This window comes from Nicotiana tomentosiformis, chromosome 4, assembly GCF_000390325.3.
Source record: "Nicotiana tomentosiformis chromosome 4, ASM39032v3, whole genome shotgun sequence".
Taxonomy (NCBI): domain Eukaryota; kingdom Viridiplantae; phylum Streptophyta; class Magnoliopsida; order Solanales; family Solanaceae; genus Nicotiana; species Nicotiana tomentosiformis.
Window position 1 is genome coordinate 63,567,729 of NC_090815.1, and position 25,732 is coordinate 63,593,460.

The 25,732-nt window shown below is 43.1% G+C and overlaps 1 protein-coding gene across 1 annotated transcript; it reads right to left on the reverse strand.

Moving 5' to 3' along the window:
* Nucleotides 1-596: 596 nt before the first annotated feature.
* LOC138909810 (spindle pole body component 110-like) lies at nt 597-24,098 on the reverse strand. The gene is made up of 3 exons (XM_070201027.1): nt 23,946-24,098; nt 23,236-23,862; nt 597-713 (listed from the first exon to the last, which is right to left on the reverse strand). The coding sequence occupies exons 1-3, from the start codon at nt 24,096-24,098 to the stop codon at nt 597-599; spliced, it is 897 nt and encodes a 298-aa protein (XP_070057128.1).
* Nucleotides 24,099-25,732: the final 1,634 nt, after the last annotated feature.

Here is a 25,732-nt window from a genome sequence, read left to right on the forward strand (position 1 = left end):
TTTAATCCATAATTTTACAATTATTACGACTACCAGGCAGCATGGATGAATGCTTTCACCTTCCAAAACCAACTTGGAAAGCATTCATGGTTCATCCTCTAGAGTAAACAATTAACCTCTGAATTCCCTCAGTGATTTATACATCAATGGTGGCCTGCATATGGTCATAGAGCTGAAATCCTCCCAGCACCAGTAAAAGAAGGATATAATTATTTCTGCCACAGGTTTTTTAGTGAGCAGCAAAGACCCATACTCCTCTAATTTTCCCACAGATTTCATATCCCATGGATATGCTCCCATAAATTTTCTTTCCACAAGCCAGAAGGACATAAAGGACTACTATGGTTAGCCCTCCAAGGCCACTGCAAATGGTACAAAATGTGGGATTCATCCGAAGCCTATGTGCCAGCAGTAGACAAGTGGATTCTATCTCATCCGTTGTATCTAGCTATAATAGATGCTGCCGAAATATTATTTTTACAACAAAAGTCCATTGCAAATGCACAACTAGCCGGTTCCAGCAGCAGGCTTGATTTTATTCAACAAATGAAAAAAATTCTTAATTCCCTCAAGACACAAATTCTAGGTCAACAAAATCAAGCATCTTCGTTTGAAAAATCATCATCATCATCATCATCATCATCATCATCATCAGAAGAAGAAGAAGAAGAAGAAGAAGAAGAAGAAGAAGAAGAAGACTCTAATTTAATGTTCTAAGAAATTAATCAGAAATTACATCAGCGTGACAGCACAATGACATCACAATTGACATCATCCACGACATCAGCTAGCACTTACTCCTAATGACATCATGGATGATATTAGAAAACACTATATAATTTTTAGTTTTTGGCTATAAATAACCCCCCTATATCACTTGTAAAACACACACCTTACACTACCAATTGCGAAAGAATTCTCACCCTCTCTCTAGAATTTGTTAGAGCTCTCTCTCTCTAAGTATATTATTATAAGTTTTTAACTTGTATTATCATTTTTTTAGTTTCAATAACAATCAAGTTTATATTTACTTTACTCTTGCTCAAGTTTATATTTATATTACTCTGTATTATGGTTGATTAAACCACCTAATTTACTTTATCGCATTTTATTTAAATGGTCGGCTCTGCCCCATAAATTTATTTGTCTGCACTCTAATTTACTTTATTTTGCATGTTTAATTATATTATTGTTGCTTGCACTACTAGAAATTCGGCAAAAATCGACTACGGTCAACCGATCAATTTTGGTCGGTCAAAAGACCGGCCAAAAAGAGATCAAAGTTGGTTTTTTAAAATATTTTATTTTTTAATTTATTTTTACGAAACCGACGAACTTTGGTTGGTTTTCTTTGGCGCAAAAATGCGGGAAACTATTTTTGAGTCCCGTAAAATTTATTTTTCAAGAAACCGATCAATTTTGGTCGGTTTTTCATTTAAAATAAATTAAAATTAATATTAAAAAAACCAACTGAAATAGGTCGGTTAATTCAGCAGGTCATTTTAAAAAACCGACAGAATTCGGTCGGTAATTTTATTTTTTAATAAAATCGACCAACTTTGATCAGTCATTTTCGTGCGAAAATACAATTAAAGAGTATAAATGAAATAAATGACAGTCTTAAAATAAAATGCACAAATTGTCTAGTGGTAGAATAGTATCCTGCCATAGTACAGACCCCGGTTCGATTCCCAAATGGTGTATTTTTTAATTACATAATTAAAATAACGACAACCTTTGGTCGGTTTTTTAGCAATTTTTTTTTTTTAAAAATTTAATTGACCGACCAAAGTTGGTCGGTAATTTCCGATCAACTTTGGTCGGTATGTCCTTCCGACCTTTAAAATACCGCCCACACATTAATGGTCGAGTTTTGGACGATTATTGGCTGTTACCGACCAACTTTGATCGGTTTTTTTGGACGGTTTTTCTCGAATTTCTAGTAGTGAATTGCTTCCTGTCTTTACATTTATTTATTTTTTCCCTAATCTTTTAGGGCCTCGCTTCCGGTCCCCTTGTATATATATATATATATATATATATATATATATATATATATTGATTGATTAATTGATTGAGGGAAGCTGAAAGTAAACTGGAAGTATATGAAAATGGATAGAAGCATTGTGCAACATTGATTGGTTGTAAAAAAGATAGAGATGGAACTGATCTCTAGATTGGACGCTGTGCTTGAGAAATAGAAGGAGAAGGTGAAAAAATTGAGGAGCAAATTGGTTAGGTCCAATGCTAGAGAAAATGTGCTTTGGTGTATTATCTTATGTAGTTTTATTATAGGTGTAACATCTAGCATGCAACTTGACTGTTTGAATCAAGGTGTACGGCAGTTGTCATAGGTGTTTAATGTGTTATCGTAGAACCTTTTGTTTATGTAATTGTAGAACCTTCTACTTGGATAACCTTTGGTTTATTTAATTGTAGTACATGTTGACGTATAATGTAAATTTTGTTATGAAATTATGCATAGTTTGATTAATATTTAAAATTTGGTTGTGTTGTTTGCTAAGTTTGGCTGTGGTTGGCATTTACGTGCAACCATTAAATGAAGTGTGGTGCTTCATGAAATTCTGGGTTTTTCTTTTGTCAAAAATATAGTGCTGATTGGCAGCTTATACATCTTCTTCTTCTTCACATTTATTCAACTTTGTTCTTCCGGACGTTAGATATGAACAAGACTTAAATACTATTTTCATGAATTTGAAATTTCTGCCTTAGCTTTAGGATGCATATGTGAGTCCTTCAAATGCGAGCAAGAAGCAACGGATGCTTTTGCAAAATAGACAAACACGGGTTAATATTAAGCTTAATATTTCACTAATTGAGATAAACGTACTTAAACATAGCTACAAGTCCCGAACATAATCAAAACCTAAAAGCACTTAAAACATAACTAACATAGATTGAAGGGATGTAGCTCTTTCTTCATGTAATTTTATCGGACAAGTTTAGGTGACAAACTGTAACGACCCGGCCAGTCGTTTTGAGAGTAATAGCCCCGATCCCCTATTTATTATTTTCCTCGTACCTTTTTCTGCTTATGTGACTTGCCGGAAGGTTTTGTTTTTGGTTTCGGAGTGTTTTGGGATACTTAGTCCCTAAAACGGGAGTTTAAGTCTTAGGATTTTTTACCGTAATCGGAACTCTGTGAAGATGACTCCGAAATGGAGTTTTGTCGGTTCCGTTAGCTCCGTTGGGTGATTTTGGACTTAGGAGCGTGTCCGGATTGTGTTTTGGAGGTTCGTAGCCCATTTAGGCTTGAAATGGCGAAAGTCGAATTTTTGGAGATTTGGGCCGGTAGTGAAAATTTTGATATCGGGGTCGGATTCCAATTCCGAAAGTTGAAGTAGGTCCGTAATGTTGAGTATGACTTGTGTGCAAAATTCGGGATCAATCGGATGTGGTTTGGTTGGTTTCGGCATCGATCGTCGAATTTGGAAGTTTCAAGTTCTTCAAGTTTGAATCGGAGGATGATTTATGATTTTAGCGTTGTTTGATATGGTTTGAGGGCTCGACTAAATTTGTATGGTATTTTAGGATTGGTTGGTATGTTTGGTCGAGGTCCCGGGGGACTCGGGTGAGTTTCGGGTGCTTAACGGATTGAGTTTGGGACTTATGCAATTGCTGGAACTGTTGCACCTGGTGTAATCCCACCTGCGCACTTTGGGCCGCAGGTGCGGTGCCGCAGAAGCGTCCATGGAGCCGCAGAAGCTATTTTGACCGTGTCCAGCTGGGACTGCAGGTGCGGCCATAGATCCACATAAGCGGAAAAGGAGCGCAGATGCGGGCTTGCAGAAGCGGCCTTTGTTCGCAGATGCGGACTCAGCCCCACTTAAGTGATTTTCGCACCTGCGATGGGATTTCTGCAGGTACGGTTGAAGGCTCGTAGAAGCGAGATTTCTAGGCAGAAAAGAGGAAAAATTGAGGGTTTGATTCATTTCTTCATTTTTGGATTTGGGAGCTCGGGAATTGGCGATTTTTCGAGGGATTTTCAGAGAGAGCTTTGGGGTAATGATTCCTAACTCATTTTTGGTTGTATTTCATTAATCTATAGTTGTTTCCTCCATTTAGTTTCGAATTTTGATTGAAAAGTTGGGAAAATGGGGGAAAATTTTCCTAACCGAATTTCCAAGTTTTGATTGGGATTTAAACATCGGATTTGGTTAATTTTGGTACGAGTGAACTCGTGAGTGAATGGTTGTTCGTATTTTGTGACCTTTACCCGATTCCGAGACGTGGGCCCGGATAGACTCTTTAGAACAAATTTCAGAATTTTTGTTAAAATATGGATTTCATTAATTAGATGAGTCTATCGTGGTTGTATTCATGATATGCAAATGTGTTTGGCTAGATTTGGGCCATTCGGAGTCGGATAATCGAGGAAAGGGCATTCTAACAGATTGATTGAGCTTGACTCGAGATAAGTGGCTTGCCTAACTTTGTGGGGGGAAATCCCCTTAGGATTTGGAACTATTGTGATATATGAGCGTCGTGTACATGAGGTGACGAGTACGTACACGGGCTAGTTGTTGTAAAACCCGATTTATTTTACTGAGCAGCAACCTGTTCTCCTTTTATTTTGAGTTATACCATTTTAATGAGTATTAATCTGTTTTCATTCTTAATTGAGTTATTCCAATATGTGTAGCTATCCTGTTTAGTCTAATATCACATGTCTACGTACTTTAACTGCTTACTTGAACTCTGTGAAGCATGCCTAGTTGATTTCCTACTTTTTCCTTGTTCTTTATCAGTATAGTCGAAGAAATCTTACTGTTAACTGTTGTATTTATCGTTTGATCTGTGTATTTACTTTGGGACTATGGAACGGTATACCGGGAGATTCCCGTATCTTGCATATTTACTTTGGGACTACAGAACGGTATTCGGAGATCCCCATGTCTTGCATATTTACTTTGGGACTACGGCACCGTATTCCGGGAGATCCCCCTGTCTTGCATATTTACTTTGGGACTACGGAACTGTATTCCGGGAGATCCCCCTGCACATTTACGTTTGGGACTACGAGACGGTATCTCGGGAGATCCCCTGTTGTTATCTCTGTGTATTGAGCTGTTACCTTCTATGAATTCTTTCTTGTTAAATTTCAGTCTTTATTCTACTATGATATTTCATTCCTGCCTTGCTTTATTATTATATATACCAGTAAGGTCCTGAATTAACCTCGTCACTACTCGACCGAGGTTAGGCTTCGCACTTACTGGGTACCGATATTGGTGTACTCATGCTACTCTCTGCACATGTTTTTCGTATTCAGATCCAGGTGCTCCTTATCAGCTGCACTGTCACTGAGCCGAGATAGCTTTGGAGACTTCACGGTATATCTGCCGCAGACCTCAGAGTCCCCTTCTACTCTTCCTCATGTCCATTATCTTCTGTATCTTCTTTTGATAGACTCTGATGTATAGAGACACTAGATTTTCCTTCTATAGTTTGTGATTCACGATGTTCCGGGTTTTGGGAATGCTGTGTAGTATATTGAGGAGTTGGTTATTGTACATGCCAAGCGGCATGATATTCAGTTATGGTATTATTGCTACAGTTAGTTGTTAAATTTATATTTTTATTTTATTTTTCCGCAAATATTAGGCTTACCTAGTCATAGAGACTAGGTGCCGTCACGATGTCATACGGAGGGAAAATTGGGTCGTGACAAGTTGGTCTCAAAGCTCTAGGTTCATACGTGTCATGAGTCACAAGCCGGTTTATTAGAGTCTCGCGGATCGGTACGGAGACGTCTGTACTTATCATCGGGAGGCTATGGAACTATTAGAAAATTTTCACTACTTTGATTCCTTGTCGTGCAAAAATTGTTGACTTCAAAAATTCTAAACTTTTATATTTTATTCTCTCGCAGATGGTGAGGACACGTACAAGCGGATCTGATGACCTGGCACCCGCGCCCCCTGATAGAGCCGCGAGAGGCCGGGGCCGAGGACGTCCACGTGGTGTAGCCAGAGCACCCGCACGAGCTGCTACAGAGGAACCCCCTGTAGCTCCAGCTGGAGGGCAGACACCTGAGGTACCTGTTTCTGCACCAGCTCTCTAGGAGACTCTAGCCTAGTTTCTGAGCATATTCAGCACCTTAGCTCAGGCTGGATTGATTCCACTTGCCCCTACCACATCTTAGGCTGGGGGAGGAGCACAGATTCCCATCGCCAGTTCTCTAGAGCAGCGAGTTCAGGTCGACCAGGTTCCAGAGATTGCACCAATGCATTCGGTAGCTCCAGCTCAGCCCGAGGTTAGGGCAGCAGCTTCTGAGGTGGAGCAGCTCAGACTTGAGAGGTACAAGAAGTACCACCCACCTACCTTCAGCATATTAGCTACAGATGACTCTCAGGGTTTTCTGGAGGAGTGTCATCATATTCTCTGTACTATGGGCGTAGCGGAGACGAGCGGGGTTTCTTTTACCACATTCTAGCTTAGAGGAGCAGCCTATCAGTGGTGGCGTGCTTATGAGTTGAGTAGGCCGGCTGAGACAACTTCACTTACATGGAATCAATTCTTGCACATGTTTTTGAGAGAGTATGTCCCTCAGAGCCTCAGGGACTCATGGCGTGCAGAGTTTGAGCAGCTGCGCCAAGGTGCTATGACTGTGTCAGAGTATGCAGTTCGCTTCAGTGATTTGGCCCGACATGCTCCGGCCTTGGTTGCCACAGTTCGAGGAAGGGTTCAACGGTTTATTTAGGGACTCCACCCCAGCATCCGGATTAGTATGGCCAGGGAGTTGGAGATATATATTTTTTATCAGCAGGTGGTGAGTATTGCCAGGAGACTGGAGGGCATGCTTGCCCGGGATAGAGAGGAGAGGGAGGCCAAGAGGTCTCGAGAGATTGGTTATAATTCTGGAGCTCGTGTCCCAGCAGCTCGCCATGGTAGGGGTTATGTGAGCTGCCCCGTTCATTCAGCTCTTCCAGCCACCAGTGGTGTTCCAGCCCTTTCTAGGCCCCAGGAGCCTTATTATGCACCGCCAGTATCTAGTGTGCCTCCTGCACGGGGTGTTTCTAGCGGCCAGTCTAGCAGACCTGACCCGAGCCAGTCACAACAGCCACGCCCTCCCAGAGCTTGTTTTGAGTGTGGCGACACTCGCCATATGGTGAGGGGTTGCCCCAGATTTAGGAAGGGTGCACCTCCACAGACTTCTCAGCCACAACGTGCTCTATCGGGTCCTCAGGCTATGATTACAGCACCAGCTACCACCCCACCTGCTTAGCCAGCCCGAGGTGGAGGTCGGGGAGGTAGAGCTCGCCCTAGAGGGGGAAGTCAGGCCAGATATTATGCCCTTCCTGCTCGTACAGAGGCAGTCGCTTCTGATTCTGTCATTACAGGTATTGTCACGGTCTGTCATAGAGATGTGTCGGTATTATTTTACCCAGGCTCTACATATTCCTATGTGTCCTCTTATTTTGCCCCGCATTTGGGCATATCGGGGACTCTTTGAGTTCCCCCATTTATGTGTCTACTTCATTGGGAGATTCTCTTGTTGTGGACCGCGTGTATCGGTCGTGTTTGATTGCTCTTAGTGGTTTTGAGACCAGAGCCGATTTATTATTGCTCATCATGGTGGACTTTGATATTATTTTGGGCATGTACTGGTTGTGCCAGGTTTACCGCGATTAGAGTGGAGAGGTACCTTAGAGTATACTCCCAGCAAAGTTATTTCATTTCTTAAATCTCAACGAATAGTTGAGAAGGGGTGTGACGCGTATCTAGCTTATATGAGAGATGTCAGTATTGATACCTCTACAGTTGAGTCAGTTCCAGTAGTGAGGGATTTTCCAGATGTGTTCCTAGCTGACCTTCCGGGCATGCCGCCAGACAGAGATATTGATTTTGGCATTGATTTATTGCCGGGCACTCAGCCCATCTCTATTCCTCTGTACCGCATGGCTCCTCCTGAGTTGAAGGAGTTGAAGAAGCGGTTGCAGGAGTTGCTTGATAAGGGTTTCATTCGGCCCAGTATGTCACTTTGGGGTGCTCCTGTCTTATTTGTGAAGAAGAAGAATGGTTCTATGCGGATGTGTATTGATTATATCCAGTTGAACAAAGTCACAGTGAAGAACAGGTATCCATTCCCTCGTATTGATGACCTATTTGATCAGTTACAGGGTGCCAGAGTATTTTCCAAGATTGACTTGCATTCAGGTTATCATCAGTTGAAGATTCGGGAGCCAGATATCTCGAAGACTGCTTTCAGGACCAAATATGGTCACTATGAGTTTCTTGTTATGTCTTTTGGGCTGACCAATGCCCCAGTAGCTTTTATGCACTTGATGCACAGCGTGTTCCGGCCTTATCTTGACTCATTCGTCATTGTGTTTATTGACGACATTTTGGTGTAATCTCCGACTCGAGAGGATCATGAGCAGCACCTGAGGACTGCGCTTCAAACCTTGAGAGAAAAGAAGTTATATGCAAAACTTTCAAAGTGTGAGTTTTGGCTAGACTCAGTGGCATTCTTGGGTCATATAGTGTCAAGTGAGAGGATCCAAGTGGATCCAAAGAAGATTGAAGCAGCGTAGAGTCGGCCCAGACCGTCCTCAGCTATAGAGATCCGGAGTTTTCTTGATTTGGCGGGGTATTACCGTCGATTTGTAGAAGATTTCTGATCTATTGCAGCACTTATGACCACGCTGACTCAGAAGGGTGCTCCGTTCAGGTGGACAGAGGAATGTGAGGAGAGCTTTCAGAAGCTCAAGACAGCTTTGACTACAGCCCCAGTATTGGTATTGTCTACAGGTTCGGGGTCTTATACTATATATTGTGATGCATCGTGGATTAGTCTCGGCACGGTGTTGATGCAGGATGGTAGGGTGATTGCCTACTCATCCAGACAGCTGAAGGTGCATGAAAAGAACTATCATGTCCACGACCTTGAGTTAGCAGCTATTGTTCATGCCTTGAAGATTTGGCGGCATTATTTGTACGGTGTTCCTTGTGAGATTTACATCGATCACCGGAGTTTGCAGCATCTGTTCAAGCAGAAGGATCTTAATTTGCGTCAGAGGAGGTGGTTGAAGCTGCGTACGGATTATGATATCACCATTTTGTACCACTCTGGAAGGATAATGTGGTGGTCGATGCTTTGAGTCACCGAGCAGAGAGTTTGGGGAGCTTAGCATATCTACCAGCAGCAGAGAGGCCCATGGCGTTGGATGTTCGGGCCTTAGCCAGCCAGTTTGTGAGATTGGATATTTCTGAGCCGAGTCGAGTATTGGCTTGTGTGGTATCTTGGTCTTCTCTTTATGATCGTATCAGGGAGCGTCAGTATGATGACCCCCATCTGCTTGTATTTAAGGACACGGTCCAGCACGGTGATGCTAAGGAGGTCACTATTGGAGATGATGGTGCATTGAGGATGTAGGGCAGGCTATGTGTGCCTAATATAGATGGTTTGCATGAGTTGATTCTCCAGGAGGCTCACAGTTCGTGGAACTCTATTCATCCGGGTGCCGCAAAGATGTATCAGGACTTGAGGCAGCATTACTGGTGGAGGAGGATGAAGAAGGACATAGTAGAGTATGTGGCCCGATGTCTAAATTTCCAGCAGGTGAAGTATGAGCATCAGTGGCTAGGTGGGTTGCTTCAGAAGTTGGAGATTCCGGAATAAAAATGGGAGCGAATCACTATGGATTTCGTTGTTGGGCTCCCATGGACTCCGCGGAGGTTTGATGCAGTTTGGGTGATTGTGGATAAGCTGACCAAGTCGGCTCATTTCATTCCTATGATGACTACCTATTCTTCTGAGCAGCTAGCTCGAATCTACATTCGTGAGATCGTCAGGTTTCATGGTGTACCAGTATCTATTATCTCTGACCGGGGTATGCAGTTTACATCACGATTCTGTAGAGCCGTACAGCAGGAGTTGGGTACTAGAGTGGAGCTGAGCGCAGCATTTCACCCTCAGATGGACGGACAGTACGAGCGCACTATTCAGATACTGGAGGATATGCTCCGCGCTTGTGTGATAGATTTTAGGGGTGCTTGGGACTAGTTCTTGCCACTTGAGGAGTTTGCTTACAACAACAGTTATCAGTCCAACATTCAGATGACACCGTATGAGGCTCTGTATGGTAGGCGGTGTCGGTCCCCAGTGGGTTGGTTAAAGCCGGGCGAGGCCAGATTATTGGGTACGGATTTGGTTCAGGATGCCTTGCAAAAGGTTAAGGTGATTCAAGATAGACTTCGCACAGCCCAGTCCAGACAGAAGAGTTACGCGGACCGAAAGGTTTGCGATGTTGCATTCATGGTTAGAGAGCAGGTCTTGCTCCGGGTTTCGCCTATGAAGGGCGTTATGAGATTCGGAAAGAAGGGCAAGTTGAGCCAAGGTTCATTGGTCCTTTTGAGATGTTGCGGCATGTTGAGAGGTTGCTTATGAGCTTGCCTTACCTCCCAGCCTAGCAGGAGTTCATCCGGTATTTCATGTTTCAATGCTCCAAAAGTATCACGGTGATCCGGCTCATGTATTGGATTTCAGCTCAGTCCAGTTGGACAAGGATCTATCTTATGTTGAGGAGCCAATGGCTATTTTAGACAGGCAGGTCAGAAAGCTAAGGTCAAAGAACATTGCTTCTGTGAAGGTTCAGTGGAGGGGACAGCCAGTCGAGGAGGCGACTTGGGAGATCGAGCAGGATATGCGCAGCCGTTATCCTCATCTTTTCACCACTTTAGGTATGTCTCTATACTCGTTCGAGGATGAATGATTGTTTTCAGAAAGGGAGGATGTAACGACCCGGCCGGTCGTTTTGAGAGTAATAGCCCCGATCCCCTATTTAGTGTTTCTCCCGTACCTTTTTCTACTTATGTGACTTGCCGGGAGGTTCTGTTTTTGGTTTCAGAGTGTTTTGGGATACTTAGTCCCTAAAACGGGAGCTTTAGTCTTAGGATTTTTTACCATAGTCGGAACTGTGTGAAGACGACTCCGGAATGGAGTTTTGTCGGTTCTGTTAGCTCCGTTGGGTGATTTTGGACTTAGGAGCGTGTCCGGATTGTGTTTTGGAGGTCCGTAGCCCATTTAAGCTTGAAATAGCGAAAGTCGAATTTTTGGAGATTTGGGCCGATAGTGGAAATTTTGATATCGGGGTCGGATTCCGATTTCGGAAGTTGGAGTAGGTCCGTAATGTTGAATACGACTTGTGTACAAAATTCGGGATCAATCGGACGTGGTTTGGTTAGTTTCGGTATCGAACATCGAATTTGGAAGTTGCAAGTTCTTCAAGTTTGAATCGGAGGATGATTTGTGATTTTAGCGTTGTTTGATGTGTTTTGAGGGCTCGACTAAGTTCGTATGGTATTTTAGGATAGATTTGTATGTTTGGTCGAGGTCCCGGCCTCGGGTGAGTTTCGAGTGCGTAACGGATTGAGTTTGGGATTTATGCAATTGCTGGAGCTGATGCACCTGGTGTAATCGCACCTGCGCACTTTGGGCCGCAGGTGCGGTGCCACAGAAGCGTCCATGGAGCCGCAGAAGCGGTTTTGATCCTGTCCAGTTGGGACCGCAGGTGCGGCCATAGATCCGCAGAAGCGGAGGAAGAGCGCAGATGCGGGCTCGCAGAAGCGGCCTTTGTTCGTAGATGCGGACTCAGCCCCCCTTAAGTGATTTTTGCACCTGCGATGGGATTTCTTCAGGTGCGGTTGAAGGCTCGCAGAAGCGAGATTTCTGGGCAGAAAAGAGGGAAAATCGAGGGTTTGATTCATTTCTTCATTTTTGGATTTGGGAGCTCGGGAATTGGTGATTTTTCGAGGGATTTTCAGAGAGAGCTTTGGGGTAATGATTCCTAACTCATTTTTGGTTGTATTTAATTAATCTATAGTTATTTCGTCCATTTAATTTCAGATTTTGATTGAAAAGTTGGGAAAATGGGGGAAAATTTCCCTAACCGAATTTCTGAGTTTTGATTGGGATTTAGACGTCGGATTTGGTTAATTTTGGTACGAGTGAACTCGTGAGTGAATGGGTGTTCGTATTTTATGACTTTTACCCGATTCTGAGGCGTGGGCCCGGGTAGACTTTTTAGGGCGAATTTCGGAATGTTTTGTTAAAATATTGATTTCATTAATTATATGAGTCTATTAAGGTTGTATTCATGATAAACAATTGTGTTTGGCTAGATTTGGGCCATTCGGATTCGGATAATCGAGGAAAGGGCATTCTTACGGATTGATTGAGCTTGACTCGAGGTAAGTGGCTTGCCTAACTTTGTGTGGAAAAAATCCCCTTAGGATTTGGAACTATTGTGATATGTGAGCGTCGTGTACGTGAGATGACGAGTACGTACACGGGCTAGTTGTTGTAAAACCCAATTTTATTTACTGAGCAGCAACCTGTTCTCCTTTTATTTTGAGTTATACTATTTTAATGAGTATTAATCTGTTTTCATTCTTAATTGAGTTATTCCAATATGTGTAGCTATCCTGTTTAGTCTAATATCGCATGTCTACGTGATTTAACTGTTGAACTCTGTGAAGCATGGTTAATTGATTTTCCTGCTTTTTCCTTGTTCTTTATCAGTATAGTCATAGAAATCTTACTGTTAACTGTTGTATTTGTTGTTTGACCTGTGTATTTACTTTGGGACTACGGAACGGTATTCCGGGAGATCCCTTTATCTTGCATATTTACTTTGGGACTACGGAACGGTATTCCGGGAGATCCCCCAGTCTTGCATATTTACTTTGGGACTGCAGAACGGTATTCTGGGAGATCCCTCTGTCTTGCATATTTACTTAGGGACTACGGAATGAAATTCCGGGAGATCCCCCTGCACATTTACGTTTGGGATTACGAGACGGTATCTGAGGAGATCCCATGTTGTTATCTATGTGTATTGAGTTGTTACCTTCTATGAATTCTTTCTTGTTAAATTTCAGTCTTTATTCTACTGCGATATTTCATTCATGCCTTGCTTTATTATTATATATACCAGTAGGGTCCTGACCTGACCTCGTCACTACTCGAACGAGGTTAGGCTTCGCACTTACTGGTTACCAATTGTGGTGTACTCATGCTACTCTCTGCACATATTTTTTGTGTGCAGATCCAGGTGCTCCTTATCAGCCGCACTGTCAGTGCCGAGACAGCTTTGGAGACTTCACAGTATATCTGCCGCATCCGCAAACCTCAGAGTCCCCTTCTACTCTTCCCCATATCCATTATCTTCTGTATCTTCTTTTGATAGACTCTGATGGATAGAGACACTAGATTTTCCTTCTGTAGTTTGTGATTCACGATGTTCCGGGTTTTGGAAATGTTGTGTAGTATATTGAGGAGTTGGTTATTGTACATGCCAAGCGGCATGGTATTCAGTTATGGTGTTATTGCTACAGTTAGTTGTTAAATTTATGTTTTCATTTTATTTTTTCGTAAATGTTAGGCTTACCTAGTCATAGAGACTAGGTGCCGTTACGACGTCATACGGAGGGAAAATTGGGTCTTGACACAAACATATGTATTTTTCCTAGTATTTTGTTAGTTGAAGAGCGAACATATTGCTTCAGCCAAAGGTTTGTCTGTGTGCTGGCTCTGGGACTTGACTCATGAGTACAGCTGCTCAAACGGACATGTAGTTCGATCAAGTGTGATAACATGATTAATCCATTTTTGCAGCTCACAACAATATTCTTTTTAAAACTCACAGTCCAAAGTATTGAAACCAGATAAAGATTCATCAATTATTTGAACATATTTCACGTGAAGCACAGACAAATATACTAATTTAATCTCATTTAAAGCGTTCTTGTTGGAAAACTAATTCAAAGTTGTAGTAGGATACCTAAATTATTTAATATTTGATATATGCAAAGTTATTTAATTCATGTCTAAATAGGATTTGTAATCATAATTAATATAGGAGTAGGCTTTCTTGTTTCTAGTTGAAATAGGTTTCGTACTATTATAAATAGGAGTATTAGTAGCTTATTTTATTATGTGGAGGAAATAATGAATTGTAAAGAGCTTTCAGAGATTTATAATAAAATATTTTTCCTTCAAATTGGTATCAGAGCTTCTACGATCTTGGGAGAGAATCAAGTAGCTTCCGCTGCCGGCGGGCGGCACTAGCTAATGTGTGCCGCCCGTCTAGCCAAAAAATATGTTGGCAAAATTATCGATAGTTGTCAACAAAATTAGATTATTCGATGAAAAGTTTCAAGATAGATTCAAGAGAAAAAGGCAAATTTAAAGAGGTGCAAACAAATATGGTACAAGATGAAGAAACTCTTCTCTAAAAGTTGGAGAGAGGTTTAAAAAAGTTGGAAGTTGATTATGTGTTTCAACAAAAATTAGGTGTTGATGACAAATGTATCAACGGGAGTTGAAACATGTGCTTCAACAAAAATCGGTTGTTGGTGACAAAGTGCATCAACGAGAGCTGAAGATAGGTGCTTCAACAAAATTGAGTGTTGGTGACAAAGTGCATCAACGTGAGTTGGAGACAGGTGCTTCAACAAAATTGATTGTTGGTGGCAAAATACATCAATGAGGGTTGGACACATGTACTTCAACAAAGTAGAAGTTGGAGAGAAGTACTCCAACACACAACGAAAAGTCAGACGTATACAACTTTGAATTACCAGAGAATGTTGGAAAACTAATTCAAAATTATAGTAGGATACCTAAATTATTTAGGATTTGGTATTTGCAAAGTTATTTAATTCATGTCTAAATAGGATTTATAGTCATAATTAATATAGGAGCAGTCTTTCATATTTCTAGTTGAAATAGGTTTCATACTATTATAAATAGGAATATTAATAGCTTATTTTATTATGTTAATGAAATAAAGAATCGTAGACAACTTTCAGAGATTTATAATAAAATATTTTTCCTTCGGTTCTGTATTTAGTTAATCCAAAAAATACCAGGTAGACGTATCTTTAACATATGGTGCATCATCGTCACGTAGAAAGCAAACAGTGCATGCATGTAACCTTACCCTTTGAGATAAAATCCATTCTCTGTGAAGTAGATTCCACCCCCAAAAAATCATATCTTAGTTGCTTTGCGTTAATTAAGTTAGTGAAATTATTTATGGACCTCGGTAATAAAAAAAAAAGTCAAAGGGGCTCATTTCGCAGTAATAAGATGACAGTGGTGACAAGACATGATCATCAATTTTTAAACTAAAACAGGGATTTTAGAAAGTAGAAGGGTATGTAACTAAGTTTATATAAGCAGCAGCGAGTGAAACTAGGAAACATTCAGCAGAACAGTAACTTTAATATGTACTAGAGTGATATCACCAAAGTAAATGAAAAACATGATGTTACTTTGTGCCTTTGTTCCATTCCTGTTTGAACATGCCCTCTCGGTTAACCTACTTGAAATAGAAGGGGGCTTTTCCTTAGATGTTGTATACGGGTAAAATCGGGGATAAAGTTATCCCCGATTTTCAGGTAATGAAACGAAAGGAAAGCATGATCTCACATGGCCTCGAGAAAAGCCGAGGGATTCCATGGATCAGAGCACGGGGAAGACGAATGGTGCACCCGAAACCGGACACGGCCGAGCATTGGGCTCGAGCAGAATGAAGAGCCGAGACTAAGAGAAAAGACGGTTAGACAGGATAAGCGAGGAGCCGAAATATCCGCCATCAACTGGATATTACGGCGTAAATCTTGCCCGATATCAACTGTGTATCAATGTTTACTGGAAAGAAAAGATTTTTTACCTTATTTAGACTTGTACTAGGATTGAAACTCCCCTACTATATAAAAGGCGAACCTTTTATTTTGAGGATCACTGTTGGCACCTATATCAAAGCAAAAAAAAAGTTAATTTTTGTTCTCTAGTTATTGTTAAAAGTGTTCTTCAGCTGCTTGTTTATTGAGTTGCAATCGAGCCCGTTCCAAGGGCTGGATCGGAAACGATTCCCAAACACCCACTGCAAAGCTAGATTTAATCATCCGCTGCATTTGGTATGATCGGTTTGTTTTTCTTTAATTCAATTATTTGTTGTTCTTAGTTCATTCGTGTTAAATTAAATCACATATCCTTTAAACCGTGCATAAATTTAATTGTTACACATTTTAAGGGTAAACAGTTTGGCGCCCACCATGGGAAAAAGGATAATGTGGTGATTTAATATGAATCTCTATAGAACACCCTATTTTACACTTGCTCTTTGAAGTTTGATTTTAGGTTTATTTAAAATGTCCAATTCTCAGTCTGCTCACTTGAATGTTGACGCCGAGTCAGGACACCACAGTGAAAATAATAACGTGGTACCAGGCAATGACATACCCCCTGTTGATCCTAATGATGTTCCAATCGCTGACCTGGTCGACGCTAACTCACAAGTTGCCATCAACATCAACCTGCCAACTAATCCCGAAAAATAGCATTTGCGGGGCAGCCCAGCCATCGGCTCGAGAAGCGCCCGAAGGGGAAGGTGATGAAGTTAGCTTACGATTGATTTTTGAAATGCTACAAGCTCAACAAGTGGCAATAGCATAGCTACAGACTCAAAATCACACCTAGAACCAGACCGAACCCGAGCGGGTTAGAGAAGACGCTCGAAGAGATGAATAGGTTATCGTAGAACCGGATGAGTTTGGGTCCGGACAAACTTTCGAGGTAATGAAAATGCTCGAAGCGCTAACAAAGCGGGTGAAGTCTAGTGAAAAGAAGCTAGAGGCAAATGACAAGAAGGTGGAAACTTACAATTCGAGGGTCGATCAGATCCCGGGAGCGCCTCCAATATTGGAGGGCCAGATTCCAAAAATTTCATTCAGAAACCTTTCCACCAAGTGTGGCACTGAAGCCAATTCCGAAGAGATTCCAGATTCCCGATATTCCCAAATATAACGAAACCACAGATCCAAACGAACATGTAACCTCCTACACGTGTGCAATCAAACGCAACAACCTAGAAGACGATGAGATCAAGTCGGTGTTGTTGAAGACATTTGGGGAAACCTAATCCAAAGGGACAATGATATGGTACCATAACTTTCCTTTGAATTCTATTGATTCATTTGCTATGCTTGCAGATGCCTTTGTTAAATCCCATGCCGGTGTTATGAAGGTCGAGACGAGGAAATCATACCTCTTCAAAGTCAAGCAAAGAGACAGCGAGATTCTTAGGGAGTTCGTGTCGAGGTTCCAGATGGAACGAATGGACCTGCCCCCGATCGCAAATGATTGGGCCGTTCAGGCGTTCACTCAAGAGCTCAACCCCCGAAGTTTTGTTGCTTCTCAACAATTAAAGCAAAACTTGGGGGAGTACCTGGCACTTACTTGGGCCGATGTTTATAATAGGTATCAGTCAAAGATCAGAGTCGATGACGACCAGTTGGGGGGCCCTTAGGGTCGGTTTACCCTAATAGAGCAAACGATAGACCTAAAAGAACTATGGACCATGAGCCAAGGCCGGTACGAGATCGGTATCAGCCATACAGCTCAGATAGAAGGGGAAATGGACCCGGTCGCCACCCACCCAGGAATAATAAGAGAAGTGACCAAGGACCTAGCAACCAGGGTCTGATGAGTAAGCATGGTTTCGACAGATCACTCAGGGGCAGGGAAGCCCCGAGACTATCGGCTTATAACTTCAACGTGGATATTGCGAGTATAGTGTCGGCCATTGGTCGCATCAAGAAGACCAAATAGCCTAGACCACTCTAGTCCGATCCCACATAGAGGGATCATAACTTGGTATGTACATACCACGGTACTCACGGTCACAGGATCGAAGACTGTCGACAACTAAGGAAAGAAGTGGCTCGTCTATTCAACAATGGGCATCTTTGGGAATTCCTAAGTGAGTGGGCAAAAACTCATTTCAAAAATAGGTACTCCAACTAAAATATTGAGCAAGAGGAGCCTCAGCACGTGATCAACATGATCATTGGGGGAGTAGATGTCCCGCAGGGGCCAAAGATAAAGCGCACCAAAGTTTCTATCACAAGGGAAAAACGCACTCGGGACTACGTCCCGGAGGGGTCCATCTCGTTCAGTGACAAGGACGCCGAGGGCATCATTCACCTCACAACGATGCGCTGGTAATATCCGTACTTATTAATAAATCTTGAGTTAAACGTGTGCTAATTGATCCAGGTAGCCCGGCCAATATCATCTGATGGAGGGTCATAAAACAACTGGATTATTGGACCAAATCATACCGGTAGTACGAGTATTAAACAGTTTCAATATGGCGTGCGAGATGACGAAAGGTGAAATAACCCTACTAGTAAATATTGTCGGGACCACCCAGGAAACAAAACCTTATATGATCGACGGGGATATAAGATACAATGCCTTGTTCGGGAGGCCATGTCCACAGCATGAGAGCAGTGCCTTCGACCCTACATCAGGCGTTGACGTTTCCTACCCCAGGCAGAGTCAGAACGGTCTACGGGGAACAACCAGCCACAAAGGTGATGTTTGTTATCGAGGAGGTGATCTCGGTGCCCGAGGTCACAATATCAAAAGGTAGGGACTGGCCGAAGAGAAAGAAACCAAATAGCAATCAGCGGCCACGACCCTAACCGGGTCGGGGAAACAAAGGAAACACACAGTAAGTGAGGAGGATGATTTCGGTGTCCCGAGATCCTTTATAGCACCCGAAGATACCGACACCACCAAATTGACAATCGAGGAATTGGAGCAGGTCATATTGATCGAGTACCTACCAGACGAAAAGGTATACCTGGGCACGGGGTTAACTCCTGAGATCAGGAAAAAACCTATTAATTTCCTTAAAGCTAATGTCGATTGCTTTGCCTGGTCCCATTTAAACATGTTAAGAATCCCATCGGAGGTGACAACTCACAAATTAAGCTTGGATCCAAAATTCTGCCTGGTCAAATAGAAGAGGAGGCCGTAGTCCGTGATCAAACACGCATCCATCAAAGACGAGGTATCTAAACTTTTGAAAATAGGTTCCATTCGGGAAGTTAAATACCCGGATTGGCTAGCTAACATAGTGGTCATGCCTAAAAGAGGAAATAAACTTAGAATGTGTGTAGATTATAAGGACCTAAACAAGGCATGTCCGAAGGATTCATTTCCTTTACCTAACATCGATCGAATGATCGATGGGACGGCCGGGCACGAGACGCTGAGTTTTCTCGATGCCTATTCTGGGTACAACCAAATACGGATGGACCACGGTGACCAAGAAAAGACCTCTTTTATAACTAAGTTTGGCACGTATTGTTACAACGTAATGCCGTTTGGTCTGAAAAATATCGGTGCCACGTATTATCGCCTAGTTAACCGGATGTTCGAAGAACAAATAGGCAAATCAATGGAGGTTTATATTGATGATATGTTAGTTAAGTCCCTGCTAGCGGAGGACCATTTGAAGCATTTGTAGGAGACCTTTGACATATTAAGGAAATACAACATGAAGTTGAATCCGGAGAAGTGTACCTTCGGGGTCGGCTCGAGCAAGTTCCTCGATTATATGGTGTCCAACCGGGGAATAGAGATCAACCCAGACAAGATAAAAGTCATAGAGGATATCACCGTAGTTGACAACGTCAAGGCAGTACAAAGATTGACCGGGCAGATAGCCGCATTGGGCAGGTTTACCTCGAGATCATCCGACAAAACCCATCGATTTTTCTCATTGCTTTAGAAGAAGAACGACTTCTCTTGGACCCTGGAATGTCAGCAAGCTTTAGAAGAACTCAAACGATACCTATAAAACCTTCCTTTGCTACACACCCCGAAGGCAAACGAAAAGTTATACCTCTACTTGGCAGTTTCCGAGGTAGCGTTAAGTGGCGTCCTGGTCTGGAAAGAAGAAGGCACGCATTTTCCTATTTATTATGTTAGTAGAATCCTAAGCGATGCCAAAACAAGGTATCCACACTTAGAAAAATTAGCACTTGCCCTACTGAGCACATCTAGGAAATTAAAACTGTATTTTCAATGTCACCCCATATGTGTCGTGACCTCGTATCCGCTAAGGAATGTTATGCATAAACTCGAGCCCTCAGGCGGACTGGCCAAATGGGCCATAGACGTTAGCGGGTATGATACTGAGTACAAACCCCAAATTGCTATAAAATCTCAGATTTTGGCAGACTTCATGGCCGACTTTACGCCGGCCTTGATCCCCGATGTTGAGAAAGAATTATTGCTCGCCTCGGGGACTAGCTCAGGGGTTTGGACCCTATTCACATACGGTGCTTCTAACGTGAAAGGGGCGAGGCGAGGCTAGGAATCATATTAAAACCGCCTATGGGTAACGAATAAGGCGATCTATTAGAACGGTGAAATTGACTAACAACGAAGTCGGATATGAGGTTATGATTGCAGGTCTAGAACTGGCTAAGGGCCTGGGAGCTGAGGTGATTGCAGCCAACTACAACTCCCTCATTGTCGTTAACCAAGTTAACGGGACATTTGAAGTAAAAGAGGACCGGATGCGGAGATAGTTGGATAAGTTGCAAGTGACATTACACCAATTCAAGGAATGGACACTACAGCATGTACCCCGAGATCAAAATAACGAGGCTGATGCGTTGGCTAATCTAGGTTTGTCAGTCGATTCAGATGAATTCAATTCTGGAGCAATGGTGCAATTGATTAACTAAGTGATAGAGAAAGGCCATGCCGAGGTAAACTTAACAAGCTCAAGTTAGGATTGGAGAAAAAAATACATAGACTACCTTTAAAAAGGTAAACTACCATTGGATCCCAAAGAATCCAGGGCCCTACGTACTAAGGCTGCCAGGTTTAGCTTGGTTGGTGGAAAATTATACCGAAGATCATTTTTTGGACCGTTATCAAGGTGCTTAGGTCCGGGGGAAACCAACTACGTAACGAGAGAAGTGCACGAGGGTACATGTAGGAACCATTCGGGAGCAGAGTCCTTGGTTCAAAAATTGATCAGAGCTGGTTATTACTGGACCTAGATGGAAAAACACGTGAAAGACTTCGTTTAAAAGTGTAACAAATGTCAAAGGCACGCCCCGATGATCTATCAACTAGGGGGAAATGCTTCACCCGGTCCTTTCCCCTTGGCCATTCATGAAATTGGGAATGGACATTGTTGGTCCCTTGTCGTGGGCACCCGGCAAAGCACAGTACATCTTACTTATGATCGGTTATTTCTCCAAGTGGGTCGAAGTACAGGCTTTCGAGAAAGTTAGGGAAAAGGAGGTCATTGACTTCATATGGGATCATATAATATGCCGGTTTGGGATACCGTCCTAGATCGCATGTGACAATGGGAGGCATTTCATCTGTGGCAAGATTAATAAGTTTTTGAGGATCACAAGATCAAAAAACATTTATCAATGCCCTACCACCCAAGAGGGAATGATAAAGCGGAGTCAACAAACAAAACTATACTCCAGAACCTGAAGAAGAGATTGATCGACTCAAAGGGGAAATGGAAAGAAATTTTTCCCGAGGTCTTATGGGCATATCGAACGACTTCGAAGTCCAGCACCGGTGAAACACCGTTCTCTCTAGTCTACGGCGCGAAAGCCATGATTCCGGTAGAGGTAAGAGAACTGAGCCTAAGGTTCCAATATGCTACGGAGACGTCAAATGATGAGTCCATGGACACGAGCTTAAATTTAGCAGACGAAAGGCGAAAAGTCACCCTAGTCCGGTTAGTGGCCCAAATGCAATGATAGGGGAGATACTACAATCGAAGGGCAAACTTTCGACACTTCCAAGTCTGGGACTTGGTATTGAGAAAAGTTACACTGCATACCAAGAACCCGAATGACGGGAAACTAGGCCCGAACTAGTAAGGACCATATAGAGTCACTGGTATAACCGGGAAAGGCTCATACCAGCTCGAGTTCGGTAATGGTGTACAACTACCCAACAACTGGAATGTGGCACTTAAAGCGGTACTATTGCTATGGTATGAACACAATTTTCTTTATAGTTTATTATGCTTTGAACTAACCCGTGCAGGTACTCAGTCGAAGTCAAATCTGAGGATTAGGTCTGAAAGCATGTGTTGCACTCTTTTTCCCTTAGACCGGTTTTTTTTTCGAAGTGGGTTTTACGGAAAGGTTTATAACGAGGCAATAGCAAGCGTGCTACTCTAGTTTTGAAGACCAGTCTAAGACTGGGTAATGCGAATTGTCCGTATCAGATCAATAGTATTCGAGCCCTCAAAATTCAGTCTTGAATACTAGGGGCATAACGCCCTAAGTCAAGGTCCTGAGTTCAGAAATTTAGAAGGCATTTTTTATTTGATATTGATAGCCAAGGCTTGAATATCAGGATTAATTGTAAGGGTCAGACGGTCAAACGAATTGCGCCTGTGTAGCTCATTCTCGCCATGGCAGATAGCTTTTGTATCTTCGATTATTTACACTACGTTCAAAGTAATAAAAGAAGTTTGCCTTTTATGTTTCATCGGTTCACATTGGCACCAGCAATATTATCGTTGAGTTACTTAGAGTGAACATTGGTTTCAAAACCCTTAAAGGCCTCCCTGATCCAGGGACTGCAACCCGATAATAAGATCAAGAAATTCAGGCTACCAAATCTCGGAGGCACCGAGCCTACTAGGCAAGGCCGAAACACGAAAGGCTACAGCCAACTTAAACAGCTCGGAAATGTCCAAGTTCGTACATAAAAAGTAAGGTCCCTACACGTTTTTTAATCTATGAAAGATTACCTCAGACCCGACTATGAGAAGAGCCACCTTCGGTAAAGAATAATCGTGTCCGATTAAAACGTTCAAATATCTTAACAAAGACTTTGTTTTTTATCGGGACCTCCGTAGTAAAAGCAACTCAGAATTGTTACTTAACCTAGGCCTCATCCAGCTTTGGGGGAACGAATAGTCTAAAGTATGTCAAATTCTATGCTAAGGCATCGATTGCATATTTTAAAGACTAAAACACAAGTTATAAGTCTTGAACATAAGCAAATACTGAAAAGTAAAGGACACAATGTATAGCCGAAGAGAAAAATTCTATATACATGTACCAAAAGATATTTACAAAGGCGCCATGAAACGGCCCCAAAATACAGAATATGTAGCTACAAAGAAAAACAAAAATAAACTAAGTCATTTACTACCTAGTCCTCATCGAAGTCTGACTCGCTGCCTTAATCATTGGGCTGGTATCTCGCTCTAGCCTCTGCTTCGAGCCTCTTCGCCTCCTCTATATTGGCCGCCAGGCAACTCCCCGAGCTTGGATCTCCTCGAGCGTCTCTCTCCGATATAGACATTTCACATATTCGGCCTTCGTTATTACACGGGCCTCGGTAACCTCCACATCGTTCTTATACTGGGCCTGCATGTCCTGGACTTCGGAGTCCTCGTTCAAAGCCGCCTCCAACTTGGACTTCAGCGCAGTGTATTCTTGGCCGAGAGTGTATCGTTCAGTAACGGCCGAGTTATGTTGCGCCCGGAGCTCCTCATTTAGCCGAGACCATTTGTCGACTTTTTCCCTCATCACCCGGAGCTGATCTTTGGTCGATGCCAAATCCTCCTTGGTGGCATCCTGCTTCGAGGCCAGGAGATCCATTTTGCTCCTCAACTCCTCGACTGAGGCTTTGACCTTGTTCATTTCGGCCCTAAGCTGGTCGATCAGGTATATCTTCTCTTGGACATGCAAGGATGTGGCGTTAGCGGTTGCGCTTAGCCTCTTATTATTAATATCAGACACTCTTACCTTTTCAACCAGAAGGGCGTGTTCCCGTTTCACCTTCGAGGCCTCCTTTTGAGATTTTTCCAACTCGGCTTGGAGGACGGAGTGGTCCCTGATAACCTCATCTTTTTGCTCTGAAAGAGCTTTATACATTTCCTTTTGCGAGACCTTCTCCTTGAGCTCGAACTTAAGGTGTCTCACCTCCATCCGAGACCGGTGGAAGCTCTCACGATGAAGCACTGAAGCCTGAGGCATAAAACATGTCAAAATCATTAAAATACACTAAGCCAAAACGGACTCTCTAAAGATGTAAAGGGAAGAAAACATACCCAGTTATGCGCCTGTTGTGCCTCATTGAAGAGGCTCGGTGCATCCACCTCATTCATCTCTGCTTGGTCCTCATCAGTCACCAAGGAACAAAGGTAGTTGTCCCTACCAACCGGCCCGGACAGCATCCTGGTATCCGCCGGTACCGTAAACATGACCGTTTTCTTGCGGATAGGGTCCGTGCTTGGGGGGGAATTGCTTCACACGCTTTGGGCTTGAACTCGGCCTGCCTGACACCGGCAGCACGTCCTTCCTCGGGATCTCTAGGTGGCCAAAATCAGAGTAGTCCTCCAGCGCACCAACATCCAAACCTTCAAAGAATAGGTTAAGGGCTTCATCTGCGGCACGTGATGACTGGGTCGGCTTTTATGTAACGGCTTGGGCTCATTGAAAAGAGTCTCAGTTTGGGATGGCAACTCTGAGACATCAATGAGGTCAGCAGCTTCTCTCAGAACCAGAGTAGCTTCTCGAGAGGCAGTAGCCACAGGCTTTTCCTCGAGCTCCCGAACTGAAGAAGGTTCGGCCTTAATCGCCTCCCTCTGGTGCTGCCCGCTCTTCTGCAACGACGGCCGGCTCATGGGTGAAAAACTCTATATATTCATCTTCGGGGTAGTCCCTGAGACCGTAAAGAGAATCAGGGTCCGGTACCCTGGCCCGAGTACTCTTCTTGGTACTCTTTCAGACCCTGACTGCAATTCTTTTTTCTTTGCCTCGGTGGGAGCATCCGAGGGGTCGGGGGACCTTTTTTTCTTCCTCATTTTCTCCTCCTCCTTCATAGCAGCCTTGATGGCAGGTTGTACAGAGTTGGAGGGTGTTGTAGGTGGGGACGAGGCCCCGTCCTCGTCCACTGCCCAAAGCTCGGTAGTCTTTGGGCAAACTTGTGGAAGGAAGAAAGGGACTTAGTCAAAATAATAGTGGAATGAAAAGGAAATTCAATCAGGAGAAGAAGGATACTCACCATGGGAACGAGCCTCCCATTTTCCTTTTGAAAGTTTGCGCCACTCGTATTCGGAGTATGTCAATTGTTTATAGATCCCCTGGACCTACTCCTTAAAATGAGGGACTGCATTGGAGATTCGGGCGACCGTTGCCCAACGGGAAAGTCGGGTGATGAGAAAGAAGTATAAAATCAAAGAATTATTTTGGCAACTTAAGTGGAGATGAATTTATGCGTTGAGTTCCACTTCTCAGGGAACAGAAGGAAATCGAAGGGAATGAGATCTTCGGTCTTTACCTGAACAAATATCCCCTGCCAGTCTCGGTCCCTGTATTCAGGCAAGCTTGATTAGCCCTCTTCAAAAGATTCGGAGGTAGTAGATGTGGAGCAGATGGTCGATAGTGAACCGGGGCTCCTTCGTGTTATTGATAAAGTGACGAAGGAGAATCACGATCCTCTAAAAGTATGGGTGAATCTGCCCGAGACAGACCTCGTATCTTTTGCAAACGTCAAGGACTATCGTATCCATCGGGCCAAGCACCCCTCTACGTTCGTGGTGATGTCCTCATCAGGGGTAGGGATGACTACTTTCTTGCCTTTCCACTTGCAATCCTCCCGAACCGTTGGGAGCATGTCTTCGGTGATGGAGCAAATATATCTCCACCTCCTCACCTCGGTCTCCTTATTTGGAGGCTTTTTCGACCGGTCTATAGATCAGCCTCCGGGGATAAAATCCTTAAGAGGAGGTTCCGGGGCTGCTATTGGGAGGGTCACTTTGACATCTGTGGCTGGGGTAGAAGTCGAAGGAGCAGTGTGTTGAGGCACAGATTTTGAAGTTTTTTCCATCATTAG

Bases quoted from the DNA above. Each gene is read 5' to 3' on its own strand.
- LOC138909810 (XM_070201027.1), bottom strand. From the start codon at position 24,098: ATGTTTACGGTACCGGCGGATACCAGGATGCTGTCCGGGCCGGTTGGT. The intron at 23,863-23,945 runs GTATGTTTTCTT...TTTATGCCTCAG, and splicing joins CACAACAGGCGCATAACTGG to GCTTCAGTGCTTCATCGTGA. The intron at 714-23,235 runs GTTACCGAGGCC...TTAATTTCTTAG, and splicing joins AGTATAAGAACGATGTGGAG to AACATTAAATTAGAGTCTTC.